The 25411-nt window shown below is 37.1% G+C and overlaps 1 protein-coding gene across 1 annotated transcript; it reads right to left on the reverse strand.

Annotated features, from left to right (window-relative positions):
• Window positions 1–16568: 16568 nt before the first annotated feature.
• On the reverse strand, window positions 16569–20470 carry LOC106989728 (DDB1- and CUL4-associated factor 12-like protein 2). The gene has a single exon (XM_053201670.1). It carries the CDS (start codon window positions 20033–20035, stop codon window positions 18662–18664), a length of 1374 nt encoding a protein of 457 aa, XP_053057645.1. The 5' UTR covers window positions 20036–20470; the 3' UTR covers window positions 16569–18661.
• Between the last annotated feature and the right edge of the window lie 4941 nt (window positions 20471–25411).

Genomic DNA, 25411 nt, shown 5'->3' on the forward strand with positions numbered 1-25411 from the left:
GGTTACATGGGTGATGAATATTAAGGATGGAACTTGTTATGATGACTACTGGGTGTTGTATGTAAGTGATGAGTCACTAATTTCTACACTTGAAACTAATATTATACTGTATGTTAACTAACTGGAATTTCAATAAAAACTTGAAAAGAAAAAGAAAAGGAAAAAATGCCAACACACCACAACAACATTTAATTATAAAATTTTAAAATTGCTAAATTTGACTTAATAAAAGTAGGAATTTCTGTTTTTCATAAGATACTATCAGGAAAATAAATAAGAGGTAGGCTATGAAGAAAAATTTCAGAATACATGTATTTAACAAAGCTCACATATCTAGAAAAAATAAAGTGCTTCCACAAATAACTTTAAAGAAGGAAAACCTCAATTTTTAAAATGGGTAGAGAATTGAAGAGACACATGAGAAAAGAGGAAACCAAAATGGACCATAAGCACATGGACAGGTCACAAACATTTTCACTGTTTAGGGTAATGCAAATAAAGACCACAATGACTACCACTGCACAGATACCACAATGGGAAAAAAAAAAGGCCAAAATCAACACTTGGAGAGGATTTGGAACAACTAGAACTCTCTTATATTGCTGATGGAATTGTAAAATAGTATAACTTTTAAAAAATGTTAGTATAGGGGTGCCTGGGTGGCTCAGTTCGTTAAGCATCCAACTTTGGTGCAAGTCATGATGTGATGTTTCATGGGTTCGAGCCCCGCATCAGGGTCTGTGCTGATGGCTCAGAACCTGGAGCCTGTTTCAGATTCTGTGTTTCTCTGTCTCTCTCTGCCCTCCCCTGCTCATGCTCTGTCTCTCTCTGTCTTTCAAAAATAAAAAAAATGTTAAAAAAATTTTTTAAAAATGTTAGTATTGAGGAAGCATGGAAGATGGCAGTGTAGGAGGAGGCTGGGCTCACCTTGTCCTGCTGATCACTTAGATTCCACCCACATCTGCCTAAATAGCCCAGAAAAATGCCAGAAGACTAGCAGAATGGACTCTCCAGAGCCAAGCATAGACAGGAGGCCCACAGAAGCAGGTAGGAAGGGCAGAGAGGTGGTGTGCACTACAGGGACTGGTGGGAGGGAGCTGGGGCAGTGGAGAGACAGCCCGCTGGGCAAGGCAGAGCCCCTTGCAAAAGTGGAGGGGCTGGACACCGTGAATTCTGACAGCCAGCTGGACTTAACGTCTGGAATGTTAAAAGTCAACAGCTTTGCTCTCGGAGAGTGGGGAGGGCGAGAGGACACAGGGAGGGAGAGTTGTTGAGCCCCAGAAGGACAGAGTGCAGCTCAGTGGGGAAACAAAGGTGCTGGCAAGCGCCATTTCCCTCTCCCATCCCCCAGCCAAAATTCCAAAGCGAGCTACTCCCTGCCACTGAACTTGCTTGCACCTTGCAAACACACAACGCTGTGCTTCTGTGGATCCATCCCTCCAAGGGGCCTGCCTCCCTCCCAGTGCTGCAGGGCTGCTCCAGCAGGGGACTACCCATGGCAAAGCTAGCTAAGCCTGTCGCTCCTGCCACTGTGTAGCAGTGGATCCACCCAGGCTAATATGCCCTTGGCCAGATCCCATCGAAGCAGCACCACAAACCTGGCAGTGTGCAAGTAGCCAAGACAGGGACCACACCACTCCACACTGAGTCCTGCCCCTGGGAGAGGGGAAGAGAAGGTACACACCAGTCTGACTGTGGCCCCAGCGGTGGACTGGGGGACACAGTGGGTCTGACTGCAGCCCTGCCCACCAACACATGTTACTCCTGACAGCAGAGGGGAAGTGCTCTGCAGTTTGGAGCTACCATAGGCACTACCTAAAATGATGAAACGGAAGAATTCTCCTCAAAAGAAACTCCAGGAAACGGCAACAGCTAATGAATTGATCAAAAATGATTTAAGCAATATAATGGAACAAGAATTTAGAATAAGAGTCATAAAATTAATCGCTGGGCTTGAAAAAAGTATAAAGGACAGCAGAGAATCTATTGCTTCAGAGATCAAGGGACTAAGAAATAGTCATGAGGAGCTAAAAAATGCTATAAAGGAGGTGCAAAATAAAATGGAGGCAACCACAGCTCGGATTGAAGAGGCAGAGGAGAGAATAGGTGAATTAGAAGATAAAATGATGGAAAAAGAGGAAGCTGAGAAAAAGAGAGATAAAAAAATTCAGGAGTATGAGGGGAGAATTGGAGAACTAAGTGATGCAATCAAATGGAACAATATCCGTATCATAGGAATTCCAGAAGAAGAAGAGAAAGGGGCTGAAGGTGTACTTGAACAAATCATAGCTGAGAACTTCCCTGATCTGGGGAAGGAAAAAGGCATTGAAATTCAAGAGACACAGAGAACTCCCTTCAGATGTAACTTGAATCGATCTTCTGCATGACATATCAGAGTGACACTGGCAAAATACAAGGATAAAGAGAAAATTCTGAAAGCAGCTAGTGATAAACAGGCCCTAACTTACAAAGGTAGACACATAAGAGTAGTGGCAGACCTATCAACTGAAACTTGGCAGGCCAGAAAGGAATGGCAGGAAATCTTCAATGTGATGAACAGAAAACATATACAGCTGAGAATCCTTTATCCAGCAAGTCTGTCATTCAGAATACAAGGACAGATAAAGGTTTTCCCAAACAAACAAAAACTGAAAGAAATAATCACCACTAAATCAGCCCTACAAGAGATCCTAAGGGGGACTCTGTGAGTGAAAAGTTGCAAGGACCACAAAGTACCAGAGACATAACTACAAGCCTGAAACCTACAGGTGTCACAATGACTCTAAACCCATATCTTTCAGTAATAACACTGAATGTAAATGGACTAAATGCTCCAACCAAAAGAAATAGGGTATCAGAATGGATAAAAAAAATAAGACCATCTATTTGCCATCTACAAGAGACTCATAGTAGACCTGAGGACACCTTCAGATTGAAAGTGAGGGGATGGAGAACAATCTATTACACTACTGGAAGCCAAAAGAAAGCTAGAGTAGCCATACTTATATCAGACAAACTAGACTTTATGTTAAAGGCTGTAACAAGAGATGAAGAAGGGCATTATATAATAATTACAGGGTCTATTCTTCAGGAAGAGCTAACAATTATAAACGTCTATGCGCCGAATATGGGAGCCCCCAAATATGTAAAACAATTAATCACAAACATAAGCAACCTTATTGATAAGAATGTGGTAATTGCAGGGGACTTTAATACTCCACTTACAACAATCTAGACACAGGATCAATAAACAAACAAGGGCCCTGAATGATACATTGGATCAGATGGACTTGACAAATTGATTTAGAACTCTGCATTCCAAAGCAACAGAATATACTTTCTTCTCGAGTGCACATGGAACATTCTCCAAGATAGATCACATACTGGATCACAAAACAGCCCTTTTAAGTATAAAAGAATTGATATCATACCATGCACACTTTCAGACCACAATGCTATGAAACTTGAAATCAACCACAGGAAAAAGTCTCGAAAACCTCCAAAAGCATGGAGGTTAACGAACACCCTACTAAAGAATGAATGGGTCAACTAGACAATGAGAGAAGAAATTTTAAAATATATGGAAACAAATTAAAATGAAAATACAACAATCCAAATGCTTTGGGATGCAGCAAAGGCAGTCCTGAGAGGAAAATACATTGCAATCCAGGCCTATCTCAAGAAACAAGAAAAATCCCAAATACAAAATCTAACAGCACATCTAAAGGAAATAGAAGCAGAATAGCAAAGACACCCCAAACTCAGCAGAAGAAGAGAAATAATAAAGATCAGAGCAGAAAAAAAAACAATATAGAATTAAAAAACCATAGAGCAGTTCAAGGAAACCACGAGTTGTTTTTCTGAGAAAATAAACAAAATTGATAAACCTCTAGCCAGGCTTCTCAAAAAGAAAAGGGAGATGACCCAAACAGATAAAATCATGAATGAAAATGGAATTATTACAACCAATCCCTCAGAGATACAAGCAATTATCAGGGAATACTATGAAAAATTATATGCCAACAAACTGGACAACCTGGAAGAAATGAACAAATTCCTAAGCACCCACCCACTTCCAAAACTCAAACAGGAAGAAATAGAAAACTTGAACAGACCCATAACCAATGAAGAAATTGAATCAGCTTTCAAAAATCTCCCAACAAATAAGAGTCCAGGACCAGATGGCTTCCCTGGGGAATTCTATCAGACATTTAAAACAGAGATAACACCTATCCTTCTCAAGCTGTTCCAAAAAGTAGAAAGGGAAGGAAAACTTTCATACTCATTCTATGAATCCAGCATTACTTTGATTCCCAAAGCAGACAGAGACCCTGCAAAAAAAGAGAACCACAGGCTATTACCCCTGGTGAATATGGATGCAAAAATTCTCAACAAGATATTAGCAAATCAAATTCAACAGCATACAAAAATAATTATTCACCATGATCAAGTGGGATTCATTGCTGGGCTTCAGCTCTGGTCCAACATTCACAAATCAATCAATGTGATACATCACATTAATAAAGAAAATTAAAAACCACATGATCCTGTCAATCGATGCACAACGCAGAAAAAGCATTTGACAAAATTCAGCATCCTTTCTTAATAAAAACCCTCAAGAAAGTTGGGATAGAAGGAACATACTTAAACATCATAAAAGCCACTTATGAAAACCCCCCAGCTAATATCATCCTCAATGGGGAAAAACTGAGAGCTTTCCCCTGAGATCAGGAACACAACAGGGATGTCCACTCTCACTGCTGTTGTTTAAAATAGTGTTGGAAATTCTAGCATCAGCAATCAGACAACAAAAGGAAATCAAAGGCATCAAAATTGGCAAAGATGAAGTCAAGCATTCACTTTTTGCAGATGACATGATATTATACATGGAAAACCCAATAGACTCTACCAAAAGTCTGCTAGAACTGATACATGAATTCAGCAAGGTTGCAAGATACAAAATCATTGTACAGAAATCAGTTGCATTCTTATACACTAACAATGAAGCAACAGAAAGACAAATAAAGAAACTGATCCCATTCACAATTGCACCAAGAAGCATAAAATACCTAGGAATAAATCTAACCAAAGATGTAAAAGATCTGTATGCTGAAAACTATACAAAGCTTATGAAGGATATTGAAGAAGATATAAAGAAATGGAAAGACATTCCATGCTCATGGATTGGAAGAATAAATATTGTTAAAATGTCAATACTACCCAAAGCTATCTACACATTCAATGCAATCCCAATCAAAATTGCACCAGCATTCTTCTCGAAAGTAGAACAAACAATTCTAAAATTCATATGGAACCACAAAAGGCCCTGAATAGCCAAAGTAATTTTGAAGAAGACCAAAGCAGGAGGCATCAAAATCCCAGACTTTAGCCTCTACTACAAAGCTGTAATCATCAAGACAGCATGGTATTGGCACAAAAACAGACACATAGATCAATGGAATAGAATAGAAACCCCAGAACTAGACCCACAAAAGTATGGCCAACTAATCTTTGGCAAAGCAGGAAAGAATATCCAATGGAAAAAAGACAGTCTCTTTAACATATGGTGCTGGGAGAACTGGACAGAATGCAGAAGAATGAAACTAGACCACTGTCTTACACCATTCACAAAAACAAACTCAAAATGGATAAAGGACGTAAATGTGAGACAGGAAACCATCGAAACCCTAGGGGAGAAAGTAGGAAAAGACCTCTCTGACCTCAGCCGCAGCAATTTTTTACTTGACACATCCCCAAAGGCAAGAGAATTAAAAGCAAAAATAACTCTCTTGGGACCTCATGAAGATAAAAAGCTTCTGCACTGCAAAGGAAACAATCCACAAAACTAAAAGGCAACTGAGGGAATGGGAAAAGATATTTGCAAATGACTTGTGAGACAAAGGGCTAGTATCCAAAATCTATAAAGAACTCACCAAACTCCACAACCAAAAAACAAATAATCCAGTGAAGAAATGGGAAGAAGGCATGAATAGACACTTCTCTAAAGAAGACATCCAGATGGCCAACAGGCAAGTGAAAAGATGCTCAATGTCACTCCTCATCAGGGAAATACAAATCACAACCACACTGAGATATCACCTCACACCAGTCAGAGTGGCTAAAATGAAGAAATAAGGAGAATATAGATGCTGGAGAGGATGTGGAAAAACAGGAACCCTCTTGCACTGTTGGTGGGAATGCAAACTGGTGCAGCCAATCTGGAAAACAGTGTGGAGGTTCCTCAAAAAATTAAAAGTAGAACTACCCTATGACCCAGCAATAGCACTGCTAGGAATTTACCCAAGGGATACAGAAGTGCTGATGCATAGGGGCACTTGTACCCCAATGTTTATAGCAGCACATTCAACAATAGCCAAATTATGGAAAGAGCCTAAATGTCCATCAACTGATGAATGGATAAAGAAGTTGTGGTTTATATACACAATGGAATACTACTTGGCAATGAGAAAGAATGAAGTCTGGCCTTTTGTAGCAACGTGGATGGAACTGGAGAGTATTATGCTACGTGAAATATGTCATACAGAGAAAGACAGATACCATATGTTTTCACTCTTTTGTGGATCCTGAGAAACTTAACAGAGGACCATGGGGGAGGAGAAGGGGAAAAAATAGTTACAGAGAAGGAGGAGGAAAACTATAAGAGACTCTTAAAGACTGAGAATAAACTGAAAGTTGATGGGGGTGGGAGGGGGGGAAAGTAGGTGATGGGCATTGAGGAGGGCACCTATTGGGATGAGCACTTGTGTTGTATGGAAACCAATTTGACAATAAATTTCATATTAAAAAGAAATAATTTATATCATTGAGTAAAAATGAATACTCATGAAATCAAATAACATTTGTCAAATCAAATAACATTTGACAGTGAAGTCAAATATACAGTGTGATCAACCCCATTACATTTTTTTTTTATATTTTAGAAGAATAAAATTTATTATTTAAAGTTTGAGTTTTCTTATATTTTTCACTTAAAATTAATTGAGCATATACTGTATTTCATGTACTTTTACAGGTTCTGAGAATGCATAGGCAAATTTAGCTGAGATAAAGTCCTCAGACTGTCACACTAGCAAGTAGGAATAAGAACATCACAGCCAATGCCTGAGTCTAAAATTATATTAATCATGTAAATCATACCTGGCCTTCTCCATGAAATTTTCTCAGGTTAACAAACCATAAGAAAAATGAGCTCTGAGAGATAACAGATAAATGGAAACTCAACACTAAACCAGTTGTTCCAAAATTTAAAAGGGCATCCGAATCTCTGATGACCACTTTTTAAATGAGTATTTCTGGGCCCAGTCAGGAATCTGAATTTGGTTTAGTTTTATTTGGTTTGGTAACATCCAAGATAACTTTAGGCAGCTAGTTCTAGGACCATACTTGAGGAAATACTGACTTCCACAAAAGAGGCAAGTGTCTAACAACCGGTGGTATTAGGCTCCATTTTCTCCTTCATTCATCTTCACTTCTAACTTGTGGGAAAATATGAGTGATTCAAAGTTTATTGTGGCTTTTATTTCCAGCTGCACTTGAAAGCACAAAAGGGAAAATAAGTTTCTCATCTGATAAGATTCACAGACAATATCTTTAAGATAGTCGCAAAAATTAAACCAGAGAAATAAAATGTAGTTAGTATGTTTGCCTGAGGCATGTTTTATTTTTAAAATGATACTTAAAAAATTAACCTCATTCACCCTCTTAAGAGAAACTAAAGACAGGGAAAGAATGTCTGGGAAAAGGCCATGACCATAAATGACCTGTTGGAAAATGATAAACATTTTTAATTACTACCATGTTTTATCAAGTTTTCTGTATCTCCAAATCCATGGGAGCATGACCAGTATTTTATGTTTAGAAAATATACTTCCATAAATTATTTTAATAATTTTATACTTAGATATGGTCATATTTGTTTTCTAAACAATCTTTCTTTTTGAAACTACTATTTTCTTGCTGTCATCCTCAATTTTTTAATTTTGAGGTTGTTGAGAAGAGAGCTAATTTAATTGAGTAAACTGCTATATTACATTTTGGTGCCCTGTTGAGCACATAAACATTTTCTATATGGAATCAACTCTTACACCATTAGAAGTTTATAAAATATGTTCACTTTGTACAAGCTGTATAAAGATCAATGTAAAGACCAATGAAAATATTTTACATAACCATCCCACTTTTAAATACACTTACATCAGCATTCCTATTTTACCTAACTCTTGGCTTCCATTCACAAATATGCTTTAAAACTTTAAAATCTCTACATCTAATTTTAAAATTAAACCTATTTTTTTTTAGATATTTTAATGTTTATTTATTTTTGAGAGAGAGAGAGAGACAGAGCATGAGCAGGGGAGAGGCAGAGAGAGTGGAAGACACAGACAGAATCTGAAGCAGGCTCCAGGCTCTGAGCTGTCAGCACAGAGCCCATCACAGTGCTCCAACTCACGAACTGCAAGACCATGACCTGAGCTGGAGTTTATGCTTAACCAACTGAGCCACCCAGGTGCCCTAAAAATTCAACTTATTTTTGAGAAAATATGATTCCAAGATGTTGAAAGTACAAGTGACATATAAGCTAACAGAGTTATATTATGGGGCCTACTTAATGCTGACTTGTGAGATATGCCAAAAAAATGGAATGGTAAAGCTTTCATTAGAATTAGAATATGGCACATCTAAAACAATGATTGCAATTCACTTTGGGGAGTAAGCCACTCCTAGATGTCAGATTTTGTGATGTTTTTTAGCATGATGGACAAAATACCTAGAGAATTCCTATGTAAGGCCATATCTTAAAGCCTAAGTGATGTCACCATGAGTAATAATGGAAATTTGAGACATAAGATATTATATGAGTGTATGGGCCTCTGTAAATGGGTTAGCAGTGATTGCATTACATAAAACAGTCCTGAAGGTAATCTTAACCTACATCATTTCCCAGACTTAACACTGAGATACTATTCAGGACCTTGAAGCAATACAAGATCTCATGCATTTCAAAGCAATTACAACTAACACTCAAGGAGTAAGCTGATCATCTTGTAGGAACTGGTACAATAATTCATACATAATGTTTTTAAATTTGTAGAAATAACAAAACCACATGACTCTAGTGAAAATGCCACTTGTTCAATTGCCATAGTTTCGGTTTAAAGTAGACTACTTCCTCTAAAGATTCAGTCATTTTATGGTTGTCTCATATTTATGCCAAAAAGAAAAAAAATCATAACAACCACTTTCTGCTAAATGAGAGCATGCATTTATCAAGGGTCAAATTCAGTGGAATGTTAGTTCTTTAAATTACTCTAATGATTTTTTTTTTCAAAAATGGACCAATAAAGGTGGAAGAGATAAAGCATCCTTTTTATGTCAGGATATCATTGCTATTCTCAGTACTACACACAGTACTATGCTGAACAACTATTTGGGAATTAATATGATGAATATCTAATTTTACTCTACTAACATTACTGAAAGTGAGTGGAAATGTGCGTGATCTTACTGAAATCTTTAGTGCAAAGTAAGACATAGCTTGTTTCATTCATTATTTGAAACAGATTTTCTAACATTGAGTTTAAAATTAGTTTCTAACATTGGGTTTAAAATTAGTTTTAGGTGTTCAAGTTTTCTATGATGTTTTGCTCTAATCTGAAACATCTCTGTCATGTTTTGTTCTATCTAACTGCCATTGAAAGTGGCATATCCTCCATTTATAACTCACTTTATTTCCCAAGACACTCCTAAGAGACTTCAGGCTAAGGTCAAATGTGAGAAACATATCCATGTGCAGAATATAATTGATAGTTATTTCTAAATTTGATTTTCAATATATGAATTTCCCCCTCAAAACACACCAAGGATAGCACTTAAAATATAATTTTCCTTACATCTAGTCAGGAACACTAGGTTTGATCAGGTAAATAAATTGGAGCTCAAATGTATTGGGGATTTTTAAAAAGTGATGATTCTAACTCTAATTTTTAAATTATCCAACTGAGTACCTTTTTGAGGAAAATATATCAAGAAAATAGACTTTCCATATGTTTTATATGTTTCAAGACTCCCTTTCCCATACTTAAATCATCATGATTTCTCCTCACAATAATCACAGCTATATATTCTGTTCCATGTGTAGTGTACGGTTAGTACTTAAGGATTGGGCTAGAATATTTGTACAAATCAATTATAAATTGAAACAAGTTTAAAAACCGCTCCTGACACCTCATGCCTCATTAGGATGGGCACTACCACAAAAACAAAAACAAAAACGAAAACAAAAACAGAAACGAAACAGAAAATAACGAATGTTGGCAAGGATGTTGAGAAATTGGAACACTTGTGTACTATTGGTAGGAATGTATAATGGTACAGCCATAATGGAAAACAGAAATTAAAAACAGAATCACCATAAGATTCAGCATGTTTACTTCTGGGCATATATACAAAAGAATTGAAATAAGTGTCTGGAACAGATATTGGCAAACCCATGTTCATAGCAGCATTACTCACAATAGCCAAGAAGTGGAAGCAACCCAGGTGTCCATCAACAGATGGATGGATCAATAAAATGTGATATATACATACAGTGGAATATTATTCAGCCTTTAAAATGAAGAAAACTTTACACATGTTACAACATGGATGAAACTTGAGGAAATTCTTCTACATGAAATAAGCCAGTTACAAAAAAGATAAATATTGTATGATTCCACTTCTATGAGGTATCTAGAATAGTCAAACTCAGAGAAAGTAGACTGGTGGTTACCAGGGGCTGGGTAAAAAATGGGAAATTGTTAGGTATAAAGTTTTAATTTTGCAAGATGAAATAGTCTTGGAGACAGTTGCACAACGTGAATATACTTGACACTATAGAACTGTACATTTAAAAATGTGTAAGATGGTAAAGTTTATGTTATGTGTATTTTACCACAATTGGAAAAACAATTTTAAGTCATAAAATAAAAGCCCTGGGTGCCTGGGTGACTCAGTCGGTTGAGTGGCCAACTCTTGTTTTTGGCTCAGGTCATGATCCCAGGGTCGTGAGATAGAGCGCTACATTGGGCTCCATGCTGAATGCGAAGCCTGCTTAACATGCTCTCTCTCTCTCTCTCTCTCTCTCTCTCTGCCACTCTCCTCCGCTTGTACTCTCTCTCTCTCTCTCAAATTACAAACAACAAAAAAAGCCCCTGATCATTAAGAAGGCAATTAAGGAAATATTTACATTCTTATTATTTCTGGAGCCACAATCAGTCTAGCATAATGATGCCCAAATAGTCTTTTTAAAAAAGTGATTTAAATATTATGAGTTTTTAAAAAGTTAAAATAGTGAAGAAAAACAAAGGATTATTTATCATCCCTGGGAGTATCTATGAGCCACACACCTTTGCTTAGGGCAATATTCATAAAGACCAGAGGAAAAGAAAGAAAACTCCTTTAGGCATGACATATGAGGGTATCCCAGAATTTGCTCTGGCTTGTGATAAATATATACATAGCAAATCAAAGTACAAGATATCCTATTTTAAGAAATCCCATTTTCTACACAAATGAAATAGGGCATAATTTATCATATTCTGAAGATATCCTTTAATATTCTTTGAAATAAGGGATTCCATTACATCACTTAGCTTTTATTTGAAGACTAAAGTACGTGTCTCAGAAGTAGAGACCGTGGTGATGTGTTAGAAACCACTGCCAATTGGAAATCAACCCATTATAAGGATGACACTTCTGAAATTATAATGTAAGTCAATGGGGGAATATATGATTCAGTTTTCAAAAATGTGCTTCATGTACAAATGTCAAGAAATGCATCCATTATATAAAATGGGGTCTAGTTTTAGCCATATGAAGCATAATTCAAAAACAAAAACCACACACAACCCTATATCTCTGGGTTAGTAAAGAAAGGGAAACAAAAATGAGCCATTTCTGAGGTGCTAGAGGATGTTAGTTGATGAATTTACTAGGAGCCTAGAGGAAACTAAAGTTGCTGCCTTCTGACTGGAACATTCAAGTTTATCATTTGTGTGTAACATAAAAGGGCAATTTAGATGTTAAAATTTAATCAACATGAAACATTAATGCCTTAAGTTGAAACAGAGGATGGCACAATAATGGCATTAGAAAGGGTGAAAATAGCACCATTACTCTCATTGACATCATCAATGTGTTTGCTTCAGTGAACTGTACCCTCCAAAATGGAAAAACAAAAAAGCAATTTGTAAGGAAGGTATCATCAATACTTAGCTTTCTTCTTGCCCAACTCTAGAATGACCTATATTCTACAAAGGACGCAAAAACACTTCTAACCAAAATATAAATTTCTTTATTTAAAACAGCAACATTTGGTATATTTCCTTTATCTTTTTTTAGTTAATGTGATTGCAGTAGGTGAATTTAAAAGTTGTTCATTACCGCATGAAAAGATGAAATATTACTTTTGGGGGACCACTAAGTAGTATTTAATATTCACTAAACAAACATTCATTTGTCCATCTACCTAGAAGTCATTAATTACGTACTATGTACCAGGAATATAGTAATGCATGTATATATTGATATGCAGACCTATTTAATATATGTGGGTTTGGGAATGGGAACCAGAAGACTTAGCTTCTGAGGTACTACACTGTTCCCTGCCTCTCTCAAGTATCATTTCTACAGAGGTGACTCTTACATTTATATCTCTAGTCCTAACCTCTCTCATGAGCTCCAGATCCATATTTCAAACTACCAACCAGACATTTACATCTAGAAGTTACTTCAAATTCTACAAGGTCAAATTGCAACAGCCCTGTATGTATGTATGTGCTCCTATGTTCCATACACTCACAATGTACTTTCAAACCAGTATTAGCACTCCGTCTCCACTCTTATTTTTCTTTCCAGATCCAGCTCAAGCATTGTCTCTTCTGGGAGTTGTCCATGACCTTCCCAGGCAGAGTCGTTTGCTATTCCCTCCATATTCTCATTGTGCTTAGTATAACCTTACTAGTGTATTTACCTTTTTTGGTCACTAGTGAATTTTTATAATAAATGAATTAGATGTCTTTCTCCTCTGCTACACCATAAACCTTTAGGGCAGATGCCCTACTTTGTTGTTGTTATCTCATTTGCTTTTTGATTGAATTAATTTGAAAACACTCGAGCAAAATGGTGCTTTAAAAGAAAACTCTGTTTCAGCAGGTTTGAATTGAGACTTGACCAGCTCTCACTTTTCAAATATGTTCAAATGACTGTGATATGATCCAATATCTGAAAATCACTGAATTAAGCGAGCATCTAGACAAAGATTATCACTACATGATGTTTACGATTAACTTTTGAGGTTTAAGTAAGTATACAATCTCATATAATCAACCCCCTTATCTGAGGGGGATACATTCCAAGACTTGCAGTGGATGCCTGAAACCCCAGGTAGTACTGAACCCTATATACTATGTTTTTTCCTATACATACCTATGACAAAGTTTAATTTATAAGTTAGGTACAGTAAGATATTGACAATGAATAATAAAATAGACCAATTATAACAAGAGATTAACAATGAATAATAAAATAGACCAATTATAACAATTATAAAGTATACTGTAATAAAATTATGTGAATGTGATCTCTCTCAAAATATCTTACTATGCTGTACTCATCCTTTCTCTTCCTGTGACGTGAGAGTATAAAATGCCTATGTGATGAGATGAAGTGAGTTGGATGATGTAGGCATTGTGATGTAGCATTAGGCTACCATTGACCTTCTGACACTAAGTCAGAAGGAAGATCATCTGCTTCCTGACTGTGGTTGAGGGTGGGTAACTGAAACCGAAGAAAGCCAAACCTCAGATAAGAGGGGATACTGTATTGGGTTAAATGTCTGATATGTTATTATAATGATTTCTGGTAATAAAAGCAATTTCCTGAGTGGTGCATCAAATCATCCATTTTGAGTTTCAACCTGTACACATTAAAAACATCCTGAATATTAATTAGGATGAATATTTCTTGCCATGAAAAGATGGAATCATTACCTGAAAAAAGATTACAAACCAAACTATACAAAATATTCTCATTTTAGTCGTGACGACATAGATGGGTACATTTATGTAAAGAAAAAAAAATCTGGAAAATTATACACTAAGTTGTTAAATAGTAGTAATCTCTGGCTGATAGAAATGAGGTTTCTCTTGTTTTCTTATATTTTGCTTTTTTATATGTCCCACTTTCCACAATGTACACAAAAATTTCCTTGTAAAACTGTAATAATTAAGTAAAAAAGTACATATACCTTTAACAGAATTAGTAGGGATCTGCAGAGGAAAAGAACTAGAATCAGTAGAGGGCTTATATGTATTAGACAGCATGTTACATTCTGGGGATTGAACAATTAGTAATATAAGGCCAGGTTTAGAGAACTTAAGAAACATACCCATGGTGATTCAGTAAAAAAATAATAGACCTGGGATTCAAACCCAGGTTTTTGTGATTCTAAAATATTATTCCATTTCATCTTGCTGGCCCAGATCCACTATCATCTCTCTATGAAACTGTTAAGTAATCAAAATTTCTGCTGCCCTACCCACATTATTCCATGCTATGAATTGCCATGATCACTACCATGGGGCCTGTTTCAAGATATTCTTCATCCATCAACCTAATCCTTATTACAGTTGCAAATATTCTGGTCAACTAATCTGATAAAATAATTGATGCCAATAAATCATTGTATCAGTAATTTCTCTGGACTTCCCAGTGCCATGTACGTGCAGCTTATTGTGTTAGGTGTTGGGATGACAGAGTTCACATTCAAACTGGGGTACGGAGGGGGTAGTGAGATGCTCACATAGTTCACTGCATTACAATCTAATAACTGCTCTATTAAGACAATAAAAAAAACATTCACTATGGAAGCATGAAAAAGTTAAATGCATACTACTCTGGGATATCAGAGTTTAAAAGAAAAAAAAAAAAAGGAGGAAGGGCCTATGAAGCAAAGACCATTGCCTGTGCAAAACAACACCTAGCAGTTAAAGACCCCTTCTTCCTAAAGATTAGCCTGTTTCATGGCAACCTCCTGTAATCACATTGCCCTTTTGCTGATGTCACACTTCAAAGCTATGTTTCTCTGGGTTTGCAGCAGGCCAGTAGTGGGAAATAGTTTTAGGCAGCCCTATCAGTAGATCTTAAAATAACATCTCTTAAAGCAAACACCTGTGTCCTATGCAGCCTTTCACAGTAGTACGTGTTGTTGTCACTGAACTGCATCCCTGAGCCGCTCACATAGTGACAAGTTTAATGCAGCTGGGTTACCTAAGACTTGCAGAGATTAGGAAGCTGTCAGTAAAACATCCGGGAGGGCTTTGTGAATTATTTTGTAAAATCACTCTAAATTAGTAATTAATGGAAAAATTTTGAAAACTTGTTCAACACTGAGTATAGCCGGAAAAAAAGTCAACCTCTGGAGAATCCAGTTTTATCATTAGTGCTAAAGCATATTTAACAGATGAATTTTTTCCAGAGTCCTCATCTCAATTTATTTCACTGGATATCCTTTGTTAGTCAATTCTTTCTTCTCTCTTCAAAAAAATTAGAGATTAATTTATCCAAAGAGTAAAGGTGAAGAACATAAATTTTCAAGTCAGCAATATTTGAGGAGGAATATGTCAATATGTAGCTACATAAATGGAACTAACATTTTTAAAACATAAATATAAAAACCTATAATACAAATGTTTTCAGACAACCACAATTGGTAATTTGCACATGAAAATATGTATCCCTTGTGTATTTTAAGTGAACTACATTTATGGGTTTCCTGGAGTTCCGGCATCTTTACTTTTTCAATTATTGCATTCACAAGCTACACAATTAATTGTACTTCTGTAGATCACTTTGTCCCTGAAGTAGGAAATACTTCAAAATAATTTAACTTCTACATAATATAAATACATACATAATTAGGCTATTTAGTGTTTTTAAAAGGCAAGTTATGTGATTCAGCATCAAAAAAATATATTCTAATTTATGAGAAAGTTAAGAGTGAGTCAATGATGAAGTTAAGGGACAAGCCCAGGAACAAATCTGAGATGTTCTATTTTTTCTTTAAACTCCACCTCATGTAAAAGTGTTATTTCCTCTCAAAATGTTCTTCCAATGTCCCCAAATAATGACCAAATACTATAAAAAACACTCTATACAGACAATGAATATTTTGGTGAAGTTGTTAGGTAACATTTAAAGACGTTTTCAGCAAATAACTATTTTTGGGTAAGGTAAGAAGACAAATTCCTACAAAAAAAGATGCTTCAAAACTAATTTCCAGGAAAAAAAAAAACATAGAATGCTTTGAAGAAAACTTCAAATCTAAGTATTTGTAGGTGAAAATATTAAATTCTAGCAACATCGAAAATTTATGCACTTCCTTTATCTTCTGTTATCCCATATGAAGAAGTTTATGAACAGATAAGCAACAGGGCCTGAATGGGAAAGGAATTAGGGCAAAGAAAAAGGGGGATGGGGGACAAAACAGGATCCCATACTATTTAAGAGTAAACTTTTTTTATGTGTTTATGCATTTATTTATTTTTCACAGTCTTGAACATTAGGTCTCCAGAGGGAAATACATTCATTCAGTAAATATTTACTGATTGCCTATGATTTGTTAGGCATTACCAGAGAAATGAGAGAATATAAAGATGACAATTATATTCTCTGCTCTCAAAACAGTTACGACTGAGTTGGAGACACATACATGCACACAAATACAATTTATTGCTATATAACAACTATATAAACCTGTTAAGACAATCTATGTAAACAAAATCTTATTTTTTCCGTATTTCTTAATTCATTTTTAGTACCATTCACTGTATTACTTGGTTCATATTTGCAACTGAACAGCATGTAGTGAACAGACACCAAGGCAGCATCTGAGTGCCAAAACATTTAAGAAAAAACAGACATGCCACAAAACTAACCCAAGGTCAGCACAACCTGGCCAGTTTTGAGGAAGGGCCAATCTTCCTTTTCACTTCCAATATTCTCATATATGGAAAAATACAAACTATTTTTCTTAACATAATATCATTTATATCTGATCCCAAAGGAATTTTCTTCAACCAAATCCCATTTATTTTAATCTCCAGACCATCTTCTTGAAACAAACTTCCTGTGTCCTTGGTAACAGTATATTATTACATTGAGGGCTATAACATCACTACTTTTTAATATATTTCTTCTACTTTAGGTAAGAATCTTTGAAATTCACAAAATAAAATCTTACTAATTTGGACTTTAAACTTAAGCATCTTTTTCAGAAGGAGTAGGGACTGGGATCATTTTTTTGTCCTTTACAGTTTTTCTTGTGTTAACTATTCAGAATTAGAAAATTTAAAATATAATGAAATATAATATTTGGTATTAAAAACAGCAACAGCAAAAATATCCAGTCTATATCTTGGATTGGTATACACTCTCCCCAACCTGCCATACATTCTACATTTTTATACTTAGAATCCCTGCGTTGAATGGTGGCACTTCAACTCTGTGCAAGTTCTTTAAACAACAAGCATTCAAATAAATTCACAAATTTTGATAGTACTAAGGCAAGAAGTGAAAAAATACACATTTGTTTATTTTACAACAGGTCATTAAAAATTAAATAAGGATTGAAGGAGAAAAAGATCAATTGGGTTTTCAGAGTAATTCTGAACATTCAACGAATAAAACCCTTGCATTCTTAAAGTGTTATGACAAACTGAGATTTTGGTACGAAGACAAGATTCTATGACAACTTTTTTTTTTAAGGAGAAAAACTTTTTAAAAAGTATGTTTAGCAACAACAACTTAGAAACTATAAACACCTACGATTACAATTTGCAAATGGAATGTTTGCAAAGTTGATAATGTAGAATTTGGAATATATTTTCCAATTGCAACAATGCTTTATAAAACGATGGCTAACTTTCCAGAACAGATTAGAAACCCTGTTTTTAAGCATGTTCTTAATATACCATCTATCTGCAACGAAAAATAACTAAACACAGTATAATTGCAATACTGACAATGGAAAACAAAGAAAAGGAAAATACACAGAACTCTAAAACCATGACTGCATAGCATTAAAAAGAGAGAATATGTTGGGGCACCTGGGTGGCTCAGTCGGTTGAGCGTCAGACTTCGGCTCATGTCATGATCTCACGGACTGTGAGTTGGAGCCCAGCATCCGGCTCTGTGCTGACAGCTCAGAGCCTGGAGCCTGCTTCACATTCTGTGTCTACCTCTCTCTCTCTGCCCCTCCCCCGCTCATGCTCTGTCTCTCTCTCTCTGTCAAAAATAAATAAACATTAAAAAAAAAAAGGAGAATATGTAACTCAAAAAAGACAACTAAGAGTTAGCCAAAACTCTTTGTAATGTGAATTCAAAAAGATGGTTTGCAAAGGTGTAAAAGGGTATTAAAGCCAAGTTTTGATTGCCTGAAGGACACCTCCCTCTCTCTCATACACTAAGGACAGGCAAATTGGGCACTTTCAACCTGGAAGACAAATGCCACACTGAGTTAAAAAGCACAAAACACAGCGTGAAGAAGAAAGTGAGAGGGGACTGGAAAGTAAATCTGGGCACTTTGAGAACACATTGGCCATCCTTAGCTCCAGAGGCCTGCATAGTTCCCGTGGAGGCCTGAAGGGAGAGGCCCTCCAGCCACGAAAAGCTTCATCTCAGGCCAGTTGTAGCAGTGGGTGTAGAGCGCGTTGGGGAAATCATCTATACGACCAAAGTAGTTCACCCACAGGTCATCGTGGTTGAGCCAGCCTCTGCCACAGGTGAGCTTGAGCTTCCTTCCTGAGGGCCCAGGACAGGAGTCTGGGCTGCCCGACGCCCTCTCCTCCAGGAACTTCTGGGCACGGATGTCATAAAAGAGCAGGGAGCCATGGCCCGTGCCCACGGTGATGATGTATTGGTAGAAACTCAGCGAGCGCACGCCCATGCCGCCGTCTCGGGAGCACAGGGGTCTGATGTTTTGGTGACCCTGGCGCGGATCTAGGAAGGAGACATGGGACTGAGAGCCAACCGCGTACAGGGACAACTCTTCGCAGTAAGTCAGGCACACGTTGTCACGGCAGTAGGGGAGCCTGATGGACAGCAGCCTGTACAGAGTGCTCCGGGCTTTCCACAGGTGGAAGTAGCCGTCCAGGGACACGGCTCCCAGCTCCTGGTTCTTGCCGCTGAAGGCCAAGGCCCGCACCTTGTGGTTAGTGGGGCTGGTGCTGGACCTGGGGATGGTCTCCATGTCCCTCGGACGGATGTGGGTGTACACAGGAAGCCCTGCGTCATTCTGCCAGGAGATGCTGCCATTGAACATGTCGGGGTCCATCTGCCACAGAGCCACAGTGCCGTCGCGGGAGCCGCTCACAACCACTGTATCGCTCATCCAGGCGATGGTGAAGATCCAGTCCTTATGGCCGTGGCGGTCGCCCAGGCACACGGGGTCCAGGGTGGGCAGCTGGTAGACGGCCAGGCTGTTGGGGTTCTCTCCCCCGGTGGCCAGAAGCGTCTTGGAGGGACTCAGCTCGATGGCGTGGATGCCGCAGCTCGGCTGGGCCCGGGCCAGCCAGGGCCCCCGGTCCCGCATCAGGGGGATGCGTGTGATTTGCCCCGAGTGCACGTCCACCACGAAGAGGGTGTTACATTTGGTGCCGCACACGACCTGCCTGGCGTTCAGCCACTGCGACGCGAACACCTTGTTGAGGGTGCCCAGGGCCAGCTCGCGCTCCCTCAAGAGTTCGGGCAGCTTCTGCACCGCGTAGCCGGGCAATTCGCCCTTCGAGCCCGACAGCCAGGCGCCGCCCAGAGCGCCCACCTCGCGGTCCTTGAGGTAGTGCACCAGCGAGCGCCGCGTCGCCGGCCGCTTCTGCTTCTTAGGCAGCAGCGGCCCTTCTGCGTCCGCCGCGGAGCCCTGAGAGGACGAGCTCTCGGCGGGCGCTTTCCGCTTCCTGCTACCTGTTTGCTGCGGGACCATGGTGGGCGGCGGACTAGCGGCCGCGGCGGCGGCGGCGGCAGTGGCATCGGCGGCGGCAGTGGCATCGGCGGCGGTGGCAGTGGCATCGGCTGCGCGGCGGCGGCGGCGGCGGCGGCGGCGGCGGCGGCCGCGGCGGCCGCGGCGCGAGGGACCCGTGTTGGCCGTGGCGGCGGCGGGGACAGCGGCGCCTCCGCGTCAGCGGGGAGCGCGTGCTCTCAGGGGCCAAGAGGCGGGTGCGACCGCAGGGCGTGGAGCCTACAGAGTCCACAACGCGAGGGCGGGAAAGGAGGCGAGGAGCGCGGACCCACGGGAGCGGAGCGCCGTCCTAGTGAGGCAACTGAGGCGTGGATCTAGGCAAGGGCGGGAAGTGCGGCTGGCGGGGCGGCTGCGAAGCGAACGCCGGCTGGGACCAAGCAGGGGGCCCCTGGTGAGGGGGCGGAGGCAGCGGGAGGCGTGGGGAAGGAGCAAGCAGGCGCAGTGGGAGGGACCGCTCGCGGTGCGGGGGAGGGGGGATGGACCCGTGGGGCCGGGGCTGTACTGAGGACCTGCGCTCCAAGATCCCCAAGCTGTCCGGACCTCCACTAAATGACACCGGATACTTCACCGCTCTCAGAGCAGCAGCCAACCGGCCTTCTTAAAATCCTTACTTAAATAGAATTTGAAATCTAAAATATAGGCCACCACGAGGCTAGAAGGAGCCGAGACAATTGTCTGCACGAAGAAACGAATGTGCACTTGCTGCAATCCCGAGAGACGCTTGGCTGCGATTGAATTTAGTGAGGGAATGTGAGTGTTTCGTAGCTACAGGGGGACCCTGCGTACTTAGGTTCGTATTGCAGCCACTTCTCTCTCAGCTCCTCTTCAGTTACCGTAAACAGTTTGCACTATCCGCTATATAGATTTACCTCATATTAAAAATATGTATATTTACCTCATTTATATAAGTGTATATATTTACCTCCTATATAAAGATAAATACATATATATTTACCTCATATGTAAATATATATACCTCATATATATAAATATGTACCTTTACCTCATAGATGTAAATATATTTACCTCATTTATATAAATATATATTTACCTCAGATATATATATTTGACTCCTATATATCTCATATATAAACATATATTTATCTCATATATATATAGATATATATTTACCTCGTATATGAAATATATATTTTTATCTCATCTATATAAATATATAATTACTTCATATATAAATATATATATTTCCCTCATATATATAAAAATATACACATATTTACCATGAATACATAAATATATATTTACCTCATATATAAATATATGTATATTTACCCCATGTGCATAAATATATATATTTACCTCACATATATAAAAAATATACATACCTCATATATATGTGTATTTGCTATATATAAATATATATATTTACATCATATATATATAAATATGTATCTTTACCTCATATAGGTCATCTATATAAGTATGTATCTTTACCTCATATAGATGTAAATAAATATATTTACCTCATTTATATTAATATATAATTACCTCATATATAAATATATATATTTACCTCAAGTATAAAAATATATACATATATTTACCTTGTATATATACATATACATTTACCTTATATATAAATATATATAGTTACCCCATATATATCTTTATCTCAAATATATAAAAATATATATACCTCATATATATATATACCATGTGTATATATATAACCTCATATACATATAAATATGTATATTTACCTCATATAAATGTAAATATAAATATTAACCTCATTTATATAAATATATAATTACCTCATATATAAATATATGTATATTTAACTCATATATATATATATTCGCTTGTATATATAAAAAATATATTTACCTCATATATAAACATATATATTTACCTCATATGTATAAATATATACATATATTTACCTTCTATACATATATATTAACCTCATATATAAATATATATATATTTACCCCATGTATATAAATATATATATTTACCTCATACATATAAAAAATATATACACCTCATATATATACATATTTCCCGTATATAAATATATATATTTACCTCATATATATATATAAATATTTTTCATTACCTCATACAGATGTAAATACATATATTTACCTCATTTATGTAAATATATAATTACCTCATATAAATATATGTATATTTACTTCATATATATAAAATATATACATATATTTATCTTGTTTATATATATATATATATTTACCTTATATAAATATATATATATATATTTACCCTATATATATATTTACCATGTATAAATATATATAACCTCATATATATAAAAATATGTATATTTACCTCATATAGATGTAAATACAAATATATACCTCATTTATATAAATATATAATCACCTCATATATAAATATATGTATATTTACCTCATTTATATAAATATATACATATTTACCTCAGATATATAAAAATATATATGTTTAGGATTGATGGGATGTGTGTGGGGGGGTGGGTGATGCATATTGAGGAGGGCACCTTTTGGGATGAGCACTGGGTGTTGTATGGAAACCAATTTGACAATAAATTTCATATTTAAAAATAAATAAATAAACAAATATTAAAAAATTAAAACAAAAAACAAACAAAATATATATATTTACCTCATATAAAAAATATATATATATTTACATCATAAAATATACATATTTACCTCATATATAAAAATATATATATTTACCTCGGCATATAAATATACAAATATTTATCTCATATATAAATATATATATATTTACCTCATATATATAAATATATATATTTACATTGTGTATACAAATGTAAATATATATACCACATGTGTAAATATATATATATACATTTATGTCATATATATTTTATATATTTACCTCATACATAACTATATTTATACATTACCTCATGTATAGAAATGTATATATATTTAACTCATGTGTATATATTTACCATATATAAATATATATTACCTCATATATATAAATATATGGAAATATATATACCTCATATATATAAAAATATATCTTTACCTCATGTATATAAAAATATATATATTTACCTGATGGATAAAAAATATATATATTTACCTGATGTATATAAATATACATTTACTTCATATATAAATATATGTTTATTTACCTCATATATATAAGTATACATAAATTTACCTCATGTATCAATATATCTATTTATATCATAATATATAAATATATATTTACTTGATATATAGAAATATATATATATTTACCCAGTTTATAAATATATATATACCTCATATATAAAAAAATATATATGTCATTTGTATATATTTACCATTTATAAATATATATTTACCTTATATATATAAATGTGTATGTTTTCCTCATATAGATATAAATATTTACCTCCTTTATATAAATATATATTTGCCTCTTAATTATAAATATATATATACATCATATATGTAAATACATATTACCTTATATATGAATATATATAATTCATATATATAAATATATAGTTACTTTATATATTATTTTATTTTTATTTATTTATTTATTTATTTATTTATTTATTTATTACCTCACATTGAAGTCTTTGAGCCCCTGCACTGGAGTGCCTTGAGGGATGAGTAGCAAATGCAGGTCTCCAAGGGCCCCACCTTCTGGCAGATGTGATTTCAAGGAGCCCTTAGGCACAACCTTAGGAACACACTGGGTCATGCTGATGGGGGAGGGGAAGTTCCTTGGAGGCTTTGGCTTCCATTATGACCTAGAGCCCTAAGGAAGTGGAGAGGAAGAGTCAAGGGGAGGAGCACCTTCCTCCCTGCTCCTGGGTTCAGTTTCTGCTCTCAGTCCCTCAGATTTAGGTGCCTTTGGCATAATCCCCTGGGGCCTGAGGAGGGGTCCTGAGGGATGGGCCAGATTTTTAGAGATAGAGATGAAGAACTTTCGGAAGGAGGCAACCAGAAGGACACATTGATGAAAGACTGTAAAGATAAAGAGCACTGGCTTAGTCTTAGGAGTTGGATGTTAAATACCCTGCTCTATGGCTTCAGAGCAGTCAAAGCTGCCTAGTAGCAGGCTCTTAACCCAGGCAAGTGGTTACACAGTAATACCTGGCTGTGAGGCTGCTGGTTGATACCAAATCTGTACACAGACCTCCTTCTCCTGACAGAAAACATACAGGTGGGTGGTGGGTGGGTGCATGGGAAGATGCATTTACTTTTCTGACCAATCAAGGTAACCCATGGGAACTACTTCAATGCTGCTTCCTCCCCACTTCCCCTGTCCTGTTTACTGATTTTTCTCCCTCCTTCCTCCACCCTTTTTTGCACAGTCACAGGAAGCACCCAAATTTCAAGTACAAACCACAGGCGTTTCCCACTCCAGTCTAAATGTTACATTCCAGTGCTCCGCAACGCTCTCCAGCACCCAAGATCTGATTCCTCCCCATCTCATTCATCCCATAGCAACAAAAGTGGTTGCTTCACATCTGCTGTTGGTGGTGAACATGAAATTAGAGGTTTCACAGTGGAGGCTGAATTTTGTTTGAGTGGGCATAGCGGAATGCACATTACAGAAAGAGGCAACCATGTGACAAGGCACAGAGACTGTAGAGAAGAGGTTCACAAACTTTAGTGTAAATTCAAGTCACAGGAGCCAGCTTAATAAATATGCACATGTCTTGGGGCGCCTGGGTGGCTCAGTCGGTTAAGCGTCCGACTTCGGCTCAGGTCATGCTCTCGCGGTTTGTGAGTTGGAGCCCCGTGTCGGGCTCTGTGCTGTCAGCTCTTAGCCCGGAGCCTGCTTCAGATCCTGTGTCTCCTTCTCTCTCTACCCCTCCCCTGCTCTCACTCTGTCTCTCTCTCTCTCAAAAATAAATAAACATTAAAAAAAAATTTTTTTTTAATATGCACGTCTCGACCCTATCCTGAAAAATTTGATGCAAATGGTCTGTGAACCACTCTTTGAGAAACAATGGTCTAGGCTATTTTCACCCAGGTCAGGGCAGGTGTGTTGCAGGTAGGAGATTAACATTTTCATTGTACTTCAGGGTTACCCTAAAAACGGACCCCTATCCAAGCAATTATTGTGAAAGCTTTAGTCATTAAAGTGGCTATGATCAGTTTGAGGCCAAATCAGAGGGTGGCCTAGACAGAGAAATTATACCTATTAAGTATATAGAACTTATTATATTTTTACTATATAACCTTACACCTTTACTATATTATACTAACAAGCATTGTTGCAGCAGTTTTAAAATAATATCTTGTTTAATCCACTATTATAATAGTGGTAGATTTTGTGGATGAGGAAAAGGAGATTTGCAGGGGTTATGATTTATTAAGTCAATGAATTAGCAAG

This window comes from Acinonyx jubatus, chromosome X (genome assembly GCF_027475565.1).
Source record: "Acinonyx jubatus isolate Ajub_Pintada_27869175 chromosome X, VMU_Ajub_asm_v1.0, whole genome shotgun sequence".
In the NCBI taxonomy this organism is placed as follows: domain Eukaryota; kingdom Metazoa; phylum Chordata; class Mammalia; order Carnivora; family Felidae; genus Acinonyx; species Acinonyx jubatus.

What these genes read in the sequence shown, in the direction of transcription:
- LOC106989728 (XM_053201670.1), bottom strand. Translation starts at nt 20,035, where the DNA reads ATGGTCCCGCAGCAAACAGGTAGCAGGAAGCGGAAAGCGCCCGCCGAG.